The 12,488-nt window shown below is 37.1% G+C and overlaps 1 protein-coding gene across 1 annotated transcript in view; it reads left to right on the top strand.

The window, feature by feature from the left end:
* The window catches only part of DNAJC3 (DnaJ heat shock protein family (Hsp40) member C3), an 83,057-nt gene that overhangs the window by 14,344 nt on the left and 56,225 nt on the right, over positions 1–12,488 (top strand). Inside the window, exon 2 of the mRNA XM_027855683.1 lies at positions 11,492–11,602. Within this exon, the coding sequence (XP_027711484.1) occupies positions 11,492–11,602 (111 nt within the window). The remainder of the gene's footprint in view (positions 1–11,491; positions 11,603–12,488) is intronic.

Below are 12,488 nucleotides of genomic sequence, written 5' to 3'. Positions count from 1 at the left end.
CCTCCTTACTCCAATCCATCCTCCATTCATAGCCACCAAAGAATTTTTCCTAAAGCACTGGTCTGACCATGTCACCCAACAGCTCAATAAACTCTGGGGGCTTCCTGTCACTTTCAGGATGAAATACAAAATCCTCTGTTCTGCATTCAAAATCCTTCATAACCTAGCCCCCTTCTACATTTTCAGTCTTTTTACACCTTACTTCCTGCCATATATTTTTCATTCCAGTGACATTGGCCTCCTGGCTGTTCCCACAAACAAGACACTCCATCTCTTGCTCTGGGCATTCTCTTTGGCTCCTCAGCCCCCATACTTGGAATGCTCTCCTTCTCTTCTTCTCCATCTGCAGAACTCTTCCCTGGCTTCCTTCAATTCCCAACTAAAATTCCACCTCCCACAGGAAGCCTTCCTCAACCCCTCTTAATTCCAGTGCCTTTTCCCTGTTATTTCCTGTTTATCCTGTATATAACTTGCTTTGCCTAGATTTGTTTGCATGTTGTCTCCCCCACGACATTGTAAGCTCCTTAAGAGCAGGGGATTGCCTTTTTCCTCTTTTTGTGTCCTTAGCATTTAGATTAACTCCACTTTCTTTCCTTTCGTTCTCTTCTTAATTGTATGTAGTCTGGCTCCCAATGTTATCACTTAATTGAAACTGCTCCTTCCAGAATTACCAATGTTAGCTTAGTTGCCAAGTGGAATGGCCTTTTCTCAATCCTCATTCTTCTTGATCTCTTTGTAAAGAGCCTCTGACACTGTCAGTCACCCTCTTGATAGTCTTTTCTCTTTAGGCTTTTGTGAACCTCCTCTCTCCTACCTAGCTGTCCATCCCTTCCTAGGCTTCTTTGCTAGATCTTCATCTCGGTCATATCTGCTAATTGTGAGTATCCAATGGGACTTTGTCTTGGACCCTCTTTTTTTTTTATCTCTATTATACATATTTTACTTGGTGATCCAATCAACTCCCATGGGTTCAATTATCATCACTATGCTGATGATTCTCAGATCTATTCAGCCCCAGTGTTTCTCCTAACTTTCAGTTTTGCATTTCCATCTGCCTATTAATCTCTTGAACTGCTTATTCCATAGATATCTTAAAATATCTAGTGCAGTTCAAAACTGCACTCATTATCTTTATCCTCCCAAAACCTTTCCTTTTCCTAACTTTCCCATTATTGCTCAGGGCACCACCATCCTCCCAGTCATCTAGGCTTAAAAACTAGGTGTCATTCTTGAGTCCTCACTTTTCCTCATCCTTGATATATCCATTCTTTTGCCAAGTCCTGTCAATTCTACCTTTAAAACATCTCATATATTCTTCTCTGACATCTCTATCATCCTGGTACAGGCCCTCATCTCCTCATACTTGGACTTTGTCTCTCCCCACCCTATTTCATCCTCTACTCGGCTACCAAAGTTTTTCTTATAGCACAGGTATAAGTATGTCACTCCCCTCTTCAGTAAACTCCAGTGGCTTTCTGTTGCCTCCAGGATCAAATATAAAATCCTGTTTGGCTTTTAAAGGCCTTCCTAAACTGGCTCCTTTCTAGTCTTCTTATACCTTATTTCCCTCTACACCCTTCCAGGTAGCTGGTGGCTTAGTGGATTCTAGAGCACTGGGCTTGGAATTAGGAAGACCTGAATTCAAATATGGCTGAAACACTTACTGGCTCAGCCTACCCATGAGCAGTTGATATTTTTCCAGTTGTTTAGATCTGACTTTAGAGGCAGAGCCAAGATGGTGGAATAAAGGCAGGAACTTGCCTTAGCTCTCCCCCAAACCCCTCCAAAATAGCTTTAAAAATGACTCTAAACAAATTCTAGAGCTGCAATACCCTCAAAAAGATGGAGTGAAACAAATTTCCAGCTCAACACAACTTGAAAGGTTGGCAGGAAATGTCTGTTGCACCAGGGTGAGAGAAGGGTACAATCCAGCTCAGGCTATGCCAGCATAGACTGGGCCCTGGCAAAGTAGGAGCAGGCCTGGGGTGACTGAATCGCTGGCAGCAGTGGCGGTTTCCAGACCTCTCAGCGCACAGATGCCAAAGACAAATTAGAAGGTCATCAGAAAAGATCTATTGCACCTGGGTGAGAGTAGAGTGCAGTCCAGCACAGGCCATGCCAGCACAGTCATGGCCCCAGCACGCGAGGAGCAAGCCTTGGGAAGTGACTGAATCACCGGTGGCAATGGCAGCAGCTGCTTCCGGAGCTCTCAGCCCAGATGGTAAGAGGACTGAACAGCTGATCAGAGGGAGATTACAGGGATCTTTTTGCTAGTACCACGGCAGGACTCTGTTGCTTTGCCCATACTCGTATCCGGGTAGCAATCTTGGGTGACAGTCCCAGGACGAGGAAGAGCGCTAGCATAGCAGAGCTTGGGGCCACAGTGGAGGGGAGATTCGTCCTCACAGTTCCAGGGCAGAAAAGAGTGCTTGTGGAAGAGCTCAAAAAGGATTTTGAAAATCATGTAAGAGAGGCAGAGGAAAAATTGGGAAGAGAAATGAGAGTGATGCAAGAAAATCATGAAAAATGAGTCAACAGCTAGGTAAAGAAGACACAAAGAAATACTGAAGAAAATAACACTTTAAAAAACAGACTAGGCCAAATGGCAAAAGAGGTCCAAAAAGCCAGTGAGGAGAAGAATGCTTTAAAAAGCAAAATTGGCCAAATGGAAAACGAAGTCCAAAAGCTCACTGAAGAAAATAATTCCTTAAAAATTGGAATGGAGCAAATGGAAACTAATGACTTACTGAGAAATCAAGAAGCAATAAAACAAAATAAAACAAAAGAATGAAAAAATAGAAGACAATGTAAAATATCTCATTGGATAAACAACTTGACCTGGAAAATAGATTCAGAAGAGAGAATTTAAAAATTATTGTACTACCTGAAAACCATAATCGAAAAAAGAGACTAGACATCATCTTTCAAAAAATTGTCAAGGACAACTGTCCCAAGATTCTAGAACCAGAGGGTAGAATAGAAATTGGAAAAGATCCAATGATTACCTCCTGAAAGAGCTCCCAAAATGAAAACTGCCAGGAATATTATAGCCAAATTCCAGGTCAAGGAGAAATTATTGCAAGCAGCTAGAAAGAAACAATTCAAGTTATCATGGAGCCACAGTCAGGGTAACACAAGATTTAGCAGCTTCTACATTAGATCTGACTTCATTTGTGTGAAAAGTGTTTTGTAATTGTGTTCATATAGTTCCTGGGTTTGTCTTGGCAGGTAGACTCTGAAGTATTTTATATTGTCTACAGTTATTCTCAATGGAATTTCTTTTTCTATTTCTTGTTGCTGGTCTTTGTTGGTAATATATAGAAATGCTGATGATTTATGTGGGCTTATTTTATATCCTGTTAAAGTTCAAACTAGTTTTTTAGTTGACTCTTTAAGTATATCCTCATATCATCTGCAAAGAGTGATAGTTGTGTTCTCATTGACGGTCCTAATTACTTCAGTTTCTTTTCTTCTCTTATTGCTATAGCTAATGTTTTTAGTACAATATTGAATAATTGACTCCTTTCATTTTCACTGGCTGTCCTCTGCCTGGAATGCCATTCTTAACTCAACCCCTGCTTCCTGGTTTCTTTCATGTTTTAGCTAAAATCCCACCTTCTTCAAGACTTTCCCAGTCCTCCTTTATGTTAGTGCTTTCCCTCCAAGATAGCATCCACTTACTTATCCTTAGTTGTTTGCACACTGTCTCCTGTATTATAATGTGAACTCCTTGAGCATAGAGACTATTTTTTCTTTCTCTCTATGGCCTGGCAGTTTGTTGACTTTTAGCGCTTTATGCCATTCTTTCTACCAGCACTGCAAAAATTGGAAAGAACTAAGGGCCATTCAAGATTTTTCTGTTGTGCAGTTCTTTGCAGACATTTAAAATTTTAATAAAGGATAGCACTTATGGATTGAGGTTGTTAGCCTTTTGGTGATGAACATCTTAGTACTTAGCTAGAATGGTCCCTGACAAACATGTTTGAAGATCTATAGAGCTTGTGTTTCATGGATACATAGCTTTTAAGAACTCCAGGTTGCCTCTATGCTGTGATGAGGTACTGGAGTCAGATTTTGTGAAAGATTTCTAGTATATAGAAAAGCGTAATGTAAAAGTATAATGTTACCCCTATATTTATTGAGCAAACTTTTCAGTGTTTCTCCATTGCATATAATGCCATGGGACTATACTTGTGTTTGTGTGTGTGTGTGTGTGTGTGTGTGTGTACTTTTTTGGGGGGTTGTTTTAAAATATATTTGTATTTATTTCATTAAATATTTCCCAGTTATATTTAAAATTTTTTGAACATTAATTTTTAAAAAATTTTGAGTTCCAAATTCTCTCCCTCCTTTTAGCCCCCCACCCTCCAGAAGGCAAGCAGTATGATTGATTTTGCATGTATACTTTTGATCACATTAAAGGTGGTCATTTCCATGACTGTGCTTATGTGTGTGTATGTGTTTTAAAACATGGGTATTGATTTTGTCTGAGGCTTTTTCTGCATCTGTTGATTTTTTTTTTGGTCATTTATATGATTAATTATGCTGATTGTTTTCCACATGTTGAATTATTCTTGCATTCCTGTTATGAATTGAACTTGGTCATAGTGAATGATCTTTTGGTATATTGCTATGGTTTCTTTGCACGGAAGGACATTCTTAAAGAAGGTGTGAAAAGGCAACAAGCAATAAATAATAATTTACTGAAAAACCACATCTTTACACAGTTACCTGACAGGGTCTAGGGAGTACAGTATAACAATGCACTTATCTTTTGTCTGTATGAAACTACTTGATTTAGTAAAGCAAAATGCTGTCTTGAATGCTCTTATCCAAACAGTTGTCTCCATTTCATATATCAGAGTCACATAAGGTTTCTTGAAAGTTATAACACTGGAGGGAACCTTGTTTGATTCTGTGATTATTAATAACAGGGAAGAATTAAACAGGGAGACCAGATTTTCCAAAAGTGTTTGCTGTTGTTATGGAGGGTATCTGGCATAGAGTCCAAATGGCTGAGGGATTCTCTTTAGGTGGTGAGGTCATTTGATTACAGTAATCATGGAAACATTCAGAGCCTCATTCATGAGACCCATAATCCCTCTAAAGATTTTTAGCCCATCAGTTCTCAAACTTTTTGGTCTCAGGATGTCTTTACATTCCGAAGTTGAATATTCTCTTACATTCTTAAAATCTATTGAGGACCTCAAACAACTTTAGTTTATGTGGGTTATATGTATTGATATTTAAGTATTAAAAAAACTGATACAATTAAAAATACTTAAAAATTCCTTTAAGATAACAATACCATTACATAAGTAACATTTTTACAAAAAATACCTTTTCAAAACCAACATTTAGTGGTAAGTGTAGCATTGCTTTTGCATAGTTTTGCAAATGTCTTTAATATCTGGCTTAATAAAAGACAGATGGATTCTTATATCTTTTTTCTCATTCAGTTTGTTGATATATATGTTGTTTTGGTTGAAGTATGTGAATATAGTATTGCCTTATATTGATACATAATTGGAGAAGGGAGGAGTATTTTCATAGGAAAATACGTAATATTATTCTGAAAATAGCTTCAACCTCAAGGACGCCCTGAAATGATCTCGGGTGCAGACCATATTTTTAACATCTGCTTTAGCCCTTCTGCACTGGCACAATCTTTTGGAACTTGTGTTCCACCAAGTGCTTCAAGAACCTCTGGTTATCTCCATGCATTGATGTGCTCCCTTATGTGTATTATTACTGCATGTTTGAGATATTGTGAAATTGTGGTAAAGTTTTAGGTGGCGGGTTTTTTGGAGGAGTAAGGGGGAGACAGCGCAGAATAATTTGCTGTCTTAGGGAGGTGGCTGAAGTTCAAAGATGAAATTGGAAAGATAGGAAATTTTTGTGGGATCTACTCGTTGTTCAGTCATTAGCCCATTCGTAGAGCTTTAAATGCTAAGGTGTTAAGTACTTGGTGGGCAATGAGAGGAGCTACAATGGGAGATATTTAACAAAGGCGAGAGATTGGTAATCCCTATTCAAGATCTCCTGTCTTTAACCACTGAGGGAAGGTAAGGATTGAATTATGAAAATGTGCAAAATGCTTAGTATAAAGTGCAGCAGTTTCATCAATTTTGTGAAATTGGATTTAGTTTTAGAATTATAGAAATAACAAGTATAACAAAATGGTACATAAGTTAAATTTAATGACTAACATCTGGTGAAAATAAACTGAACTCTCCTGTGAAGAGAAAGTTAGACTGTATTAAAATAGGTTTCCTATAAACAACATATTACATGTAGCCAAAAGTAGATTGAAAGTTTCTGATTGCTCTAAAAGAGACTATCCAATAGCCAAACCAAAGAATTTGGGGGTAGTGGTAGTAATAATAATAATAATATTTGATAATGTTCCATGGCATTAATCTCAGAGAGAAATAAATATCATTATTGTATTATCAGATAAAAGAAGCATGGCTTAGTAGAGAGTTCAGAGACTGGAGCTAAGAATAAACTTGGGTTCAAATGTCTCACCTGACACCTATTTGCTTTGTGAACTTGGGCAAGTTACTTAATCTTTAACATATTTCAGGCAACTCCCTGTGACTTGTGAAGAGCTTACTACGTGTCAGACACTGTGCTTAATTAAACACTGGGCATTGTAGGCTCTGCAGGAGCAAGGTGGAAAAATAATCAGAAGTTTATAGCATGCTTGTCTGGAATGGGTGCTTCCTCAAATGAAGTTTCTGGGGAGGAACTCCTTAGTTGGAGGAGGAGGCTGTAAGAGTAAAGCTGAGCTGGTGGCAGCTTGAGAAAGTCAAGGGAGTGCAAGTGAAAAGTTGCAGTTTGCTTTCTATAGGAAGATCCCTAGCTGATGAAATCATAGATCCTTCATGTAGTTGTATATTATGTCATTGTAAAAGGGAATTTTAATAATGAAGAGTTAATAATCTTAAACATATGTGTCAAACAATATGGCTTTTAAATTCACAAGGTTTAAATGAGCAGTAATAGAAGCATACTTAGAAAAAGATCCAGTAGATTTCAGTAGTCCATTATCAACATACAGAAAATAATTTTAAAAAGAGGTAATGACAGTGTAATAAACATATTTGGAGAAAGATAAATAGGAGTAATCTGTGAATATAATTTTTAAAAAGTTCACATTGATTTCTCATAACAGTAGATCGTAAGTAACCGTTAACATTTATATAGTACTTTAAGGTTTGCAAAGCATTTTACATATATTATCTTATTTGATCTTCACAGAAATTCTATATGGTATGTCCCATTATTCTCTCTTTACAGATGAGAAAAGAGGCCATATTGACTTGCCTAGGGGTCACACAACTAGTAATTTATTTGATGCAGCATTTGAACTCTCCTGACTTTGAGTCCAGCACTTTATATCCATTGAACATAAGCCTTTTGTTCTCCCCCCCTCTCCCCAGGCAATTGGGGGTTAAGTAACTTGCCCAGGGTCACAGAGCTAGTGAGTATCATGTGTCTGAGGTTGGATTTGAACTCAGGTCCTCCTGACTCCAAGGCTGGAGCTTTATCCTCTGTGCCACCTAGCTGCCCCCTTTTGTTAATGTTTTTTTGGTTATTTTTTTTTTTTGTTAATTTTTAAAGGCAGAAATTTTACAGTCTATTTGCATACACCACAAAAAAATTAGAAAATATAATAAAAACATGACAAAAAAGGTGTTAACAAAAAACAACATATTAGAACAATTGGGCCCAAGAAAACAAAATATCTAAAAGATACTTGGAATGCTGAAATGGATCTTTGATTTCCTTGATGTGTAAATTTCCTCCAGTAATACAGAACCCAACCCTTTAGTGCTTGCTCATTCTGTTCAATTCTTGTCTATGCCCTCCTATAAATTTTCCACAAGAAGTCCATCCAGTATCTTTTTTACTCATGTATTTATTGGGCTTATTTTACTTTGGTTCAACCTCATAGCTTCTTGTTTGTAATTTGTGTGGCCTGCCAAGTTTTTCTCCCTGGAATGTTGCTGCCTTCTGGATGATTCTTACATCCATATAATAATACAAGAAGAACATAACTATTAAAAATGAAGGCTTTGTTTCAGAGAGAGGGTTGGGATCATTAAAAGAATGAGATTCCCGAAGGCAACATAGCACAGTCTTTTTCCCCTTGTTCAATTCTGGGTTTGAGTCCTTGTTTATTTGCAATATCTGTTCAATGCCATTTCTATTACTTCCTCCACAGGCACATCCAGGACTGTGCTGTTGAGAGTACAAGAGTAATAGCTTCATTGTCCTTGATGGTGAAAAATGTTGTTAAAAAAATTCTTGAAGATATTTTCTGTTTTTTGTCTGCTTCTCTTCTTTCTTCCATTTTTAACAATAAATGCTAGTGGGATGACTGTGCTTAATTGGGTCTCTTGCCAAGCTTTCTTTACTTTGCTTTTACTCTTCATTACTTCTCTTTTACTTTATGGGATCTTAACTTTCAGAATCGTCAACTGTTTTTCCTGCAAGATTTTACAAACACATTTGTATCCTGAATGGAAGTTTCTGTTGGCTTCCACATGGCTTTTTTAGCTAGTGAATCAAATATTTGCTGACTATTTTTATGTTGTTATTATGGCAAGTTATTTTTACCATGGCATTGATACTACTTTATTGTAAGTGTTACTGCCTTTTTCTTTGTCCCTATCCCTCTTGTCAACATCAGTAATTTAAAAAAATAGATCAAATTAGAGTTGTATAAATATAATGACAATATAGTGAAACCCATGGGATATTGGCCATTTGGTTACTAGAGGAAAATTTCTTGATATGAATGCTTAATGTGAATAAGAAAATAAGGGAGCAAGTAAATGATTTAAATCTGTACCTAAAGACATTAGAGGGCAGCTAGGTGGTGAAATGGATAGAGCACCAACCCTGGAGTTAGGAGGATCTGAGTTCAAATGTGGCCTCAGACACTAGCTGTGTGACCTTGGACAAGTCACTTAACTCCAATTGCCTAAAAACAAAAACAAAAACAAAAACAACCTAGCTAGGTGATGGAGTGGATAGAGCACCGGCCTTGGAGTCAGGAGGAGTCAAGTTAAAATCTGGCCTCAGACACTTGACATTTATTAGCTGTATGACCTTAGGCAAGTCACTTAACCCCATTTTGTAGCAAGAAAAAAAGAAAAACAAAAAATCCCCAAAAATAAAGACATTAGGCAGTTGATGTACTTTATTATAGTAGGTAGTATTATCCTTTTCTTTTTCCATATCCAATTTTTTTTAGCATCAATAACTTAAAAATAATTAGATCAAGTTAGAGTTGTATAAAAATATTTATAACATATCAAAAGCCATGGGATATTTGGCCAAGTGGTTATCAAAGGCCAATTTATTGATATGAATGCTTATATTAATAAGAAAATGAGAGAGCAATTAAATGATTTAAATCTATACCTAAAGACATTAGAGAAGAAACAAATAAAAATCAAAGGAAAGTAGACAATTGGAAATCGACTAAATGTATGAAATTAATAAAATGTAATTTGAAAAATGTGTGAACTAACAAAATTAATAGCATGATTTGGGGGAATCAAATCAAATCCATTAGTATACTTAAATCAAAAAAGGAAGAGAAAAAATGGCCCAAATAAGAAATGAAATAGATATGACAGTGATTGAAAATAAGACATCTCAGGGAAAATAGAGTATGACTGACCTTTACTAATAAAGTCCCCTCTAATTCTTTCTAAATCCTTTGATCTTAAATTGGTGAATTTAAGGGAAAGGGATGAATAATTATAGCAAAAAAATGACCAAAATTGATTTGTTGTTGTTATTGAGTTGTTTTCAGTTGTGTCCAACTCTTTGTGACCCCATTTGGGGTTTTCTTGGCAAAGATACAGGAGTGGTTTGTATTTTCTTCTCCAGTTCATTTTACAGATGAGGAAACTGAGGCAAACAGGGTTAAGTGACTTGCCCAGGGTCACAGACCTAGTAAATGTCTGAGACTGGATTTGAATTTAGTAAGATGAGTCTTCCTGACTCCAGGTCTGGTGCTCTGTCTTCTGTACCACCCAACTACTTCAAAATTGATTTAGCAGGGATTAATTTAAATTAGAGGAAATAAGGCAAATCCTAAATGGCAGAATTTCAGAGTTAGGGACCTCAATTACATAGCTGAAATTTGTATGTAATGGAAAGAGTCATTAAATGCTGTGTCAAGAATGGTGCTAAGCACTTAGAGATGCAAGTAGAAAAATGAGACAGCCCTTAACTCCCAAGGAGCTTACTTTCTAATTAGGGAAAACAACACATTGGAACAGAACAGATGGAAAGGCCTAGTGGTCATTGGGGAGAGCAATGGTAGGGCAAATGGTCCTCAACAAATAACTGTTGGGAAAAGAGTAGTGAAATCTTACTTCAGGTGGTTGTAGTTTTGAGGCAGGTAAGCAAGCTGTAGTTAGAAGTGTGGCCAATTTTTGGACGATATAGAGACAGATTTCATCTATGAGATTCAGAAAGCACTGAATAATATCATAATCTGTAGATAGACCATGTATTTCACTGATATCCACCTTGTTAAGATATCTAGAGGGAGATGGTTGGATCCCTTGACGATGACTTGCAGGAAGATTTGAACTAGAGACAAATAGGATGAAAAGTCATAATGTGTTCCATTGGAGATAATAATGCACATCACTGAGGCCTCAAATTCATCAAAATTATTAGTGTATATGCAGATTCATTAGTATATAGATAGTCATCTCAACTTTAAAAGAAATCTTCCATAAGTTTGTAAAGTGTGTGCAGATGGGTATGAAGTTTCCCCCAAAAAAACATTTTATAAATGGTGGTTATATCTCATTATAGGCTATATGGTGAAGAGGTGAATTGACCTTGGATAGTGGGGGAGGTAGGGATAGTATTGGGAACTGGAAGGTGAAGAGTAGGGGTGGAGGTGCTTGAGATGAAGATGATAATGAGGAGGAGGAGGAGAGGAGTAGGCCTGGATCTAGAAGGGGTTAGTAGAGAATTTCTTTGCTTCTTCTCTATTTCATTTCCATTTGGCACAGGGTCTGACAGCTGCGGGCAGCCTGCATGAGAAGTTTGCTTTATTGCTTCAATCAAGATTTTACCTTTAGAAAGCCCAGGTTGATTTATTTATCAATAATACTACCTGTAAATGAATGTTACCTGTTAAGTCTTTAGTTTTTTTTTTTTGTAGCCTGGTAACATTTTTCAGAGTGAAGTACATTTTAAAAAATTTTGTATTTTACTTTTTCAACTACAAATGGAGTGCCTCTTAGTTGTAGACTGCTTTCTGTGGTGACTTGGAAACTCATTCGCTTTGATCTTTCTTGCATTTTTCCCATGTGAAGTCTTGGCATGTGACTCAGGGAACTTTTATTTTTGTATTGGTTTTATGATTTTGTCCTAAAAGTATGTATTTTTGATAGCACCTTTTATAAAATTATAATTAAAGCTAAAATATGTATTTTTTTTGTTTTAGGTGCAGAATGTGGAATAAATGGAGATGTCGAAAAACATCTTGAAATGGGCAAGAAATTATTGGCAGCTGGACAACTAGCAGATGCCTTATCTCAGTTTCATGCTGCAGTAGGTTTGTATCTGAGAGCAGTCAAGAGTATTATTGGGGCTCTAATAGGAAGGGACTTCTCAATTACCTAATACTACTGATTGTATGAAGTTATAAACTTCACTTTGAAGTTGTTCAGAATAATTGTCTTTAACAACATAGCACCTAGTGTAGTATCTTAGATATGTTAGGCCCTCTTCAATGTTTGATTAGATTTAAGCTACTGTAATTAATAAAAAAATTGGCTAATGAATGAAAAAGCATTTATTACATGCTATGTGCCAAACAGAATGCTAAATGCTGGGTATACAAACAGAAAAGGCAAATCAGTACCTATTCCCAGGGAGCTTACACTGAATCTCAAGAGACAAGGTCTAAATGATGGCAAGGCTTAGAAATCCTAAGGGCTTCGTAGCTGGGCAGATGTCAAGGCCCAGGGTTCCTCTGGAAGGGTAGAGGAGGCAGAACAGAAGGTAAGACCTACAGGACCTTAGACTGTAGTGTGACAGTAGATGGTCAGGCCTGCTACTTTTTCATCTGACTAGACAGAATAGAGTGGAAAAGTATTTTCTGTAAGCCGTCTGAGCAATCAGACAGCCTACACGAGTGCGTGGCAGCCTGCCCGGCTGTGTGTGTGTGTGTGTGTGTGTGTGTGTGTGTGTGTGTGTGTGTGTTTGTGTGTGTGTGTGTGTGTTTGTGTGTGTGTGTGTGTTTGTGTGTGTGTGTGTGTGTGTGTGTGTGAGATTTTCTTTAAAACATTTTTATATTGATATGTTTTGTTTTTATATAACCTTCATTTCCAAATATGTCCTATCCCTTTCCCAACCCAGTGAACCATAACTTGTAACAAAGAAAAAGAGGGAAAAAAGTAGTTCAGCCAACAAACCAACATTATCGCCTGAGCTTGCCA

This window comes from Vombatus ursinus, unplaced genomic scaffold (genome assembly GCF_900497805.2).
Source record: "Vombatus ursinus unplaced genomic scaffold, bare-nosed wombat genome assembly UNPS02011014.1, whole genome shotgun sequence".
In the NCBI taxonomy this organism is placed as follows: Eukaryota; Metazoa; Chordata; class Mammalia; order Diprotodontia; family Vombatidae; genus Vombatus; species Vombatus ursinus.
This window is presented reverse-complemented; position numbering and strand designations above follow the sequence as displayed.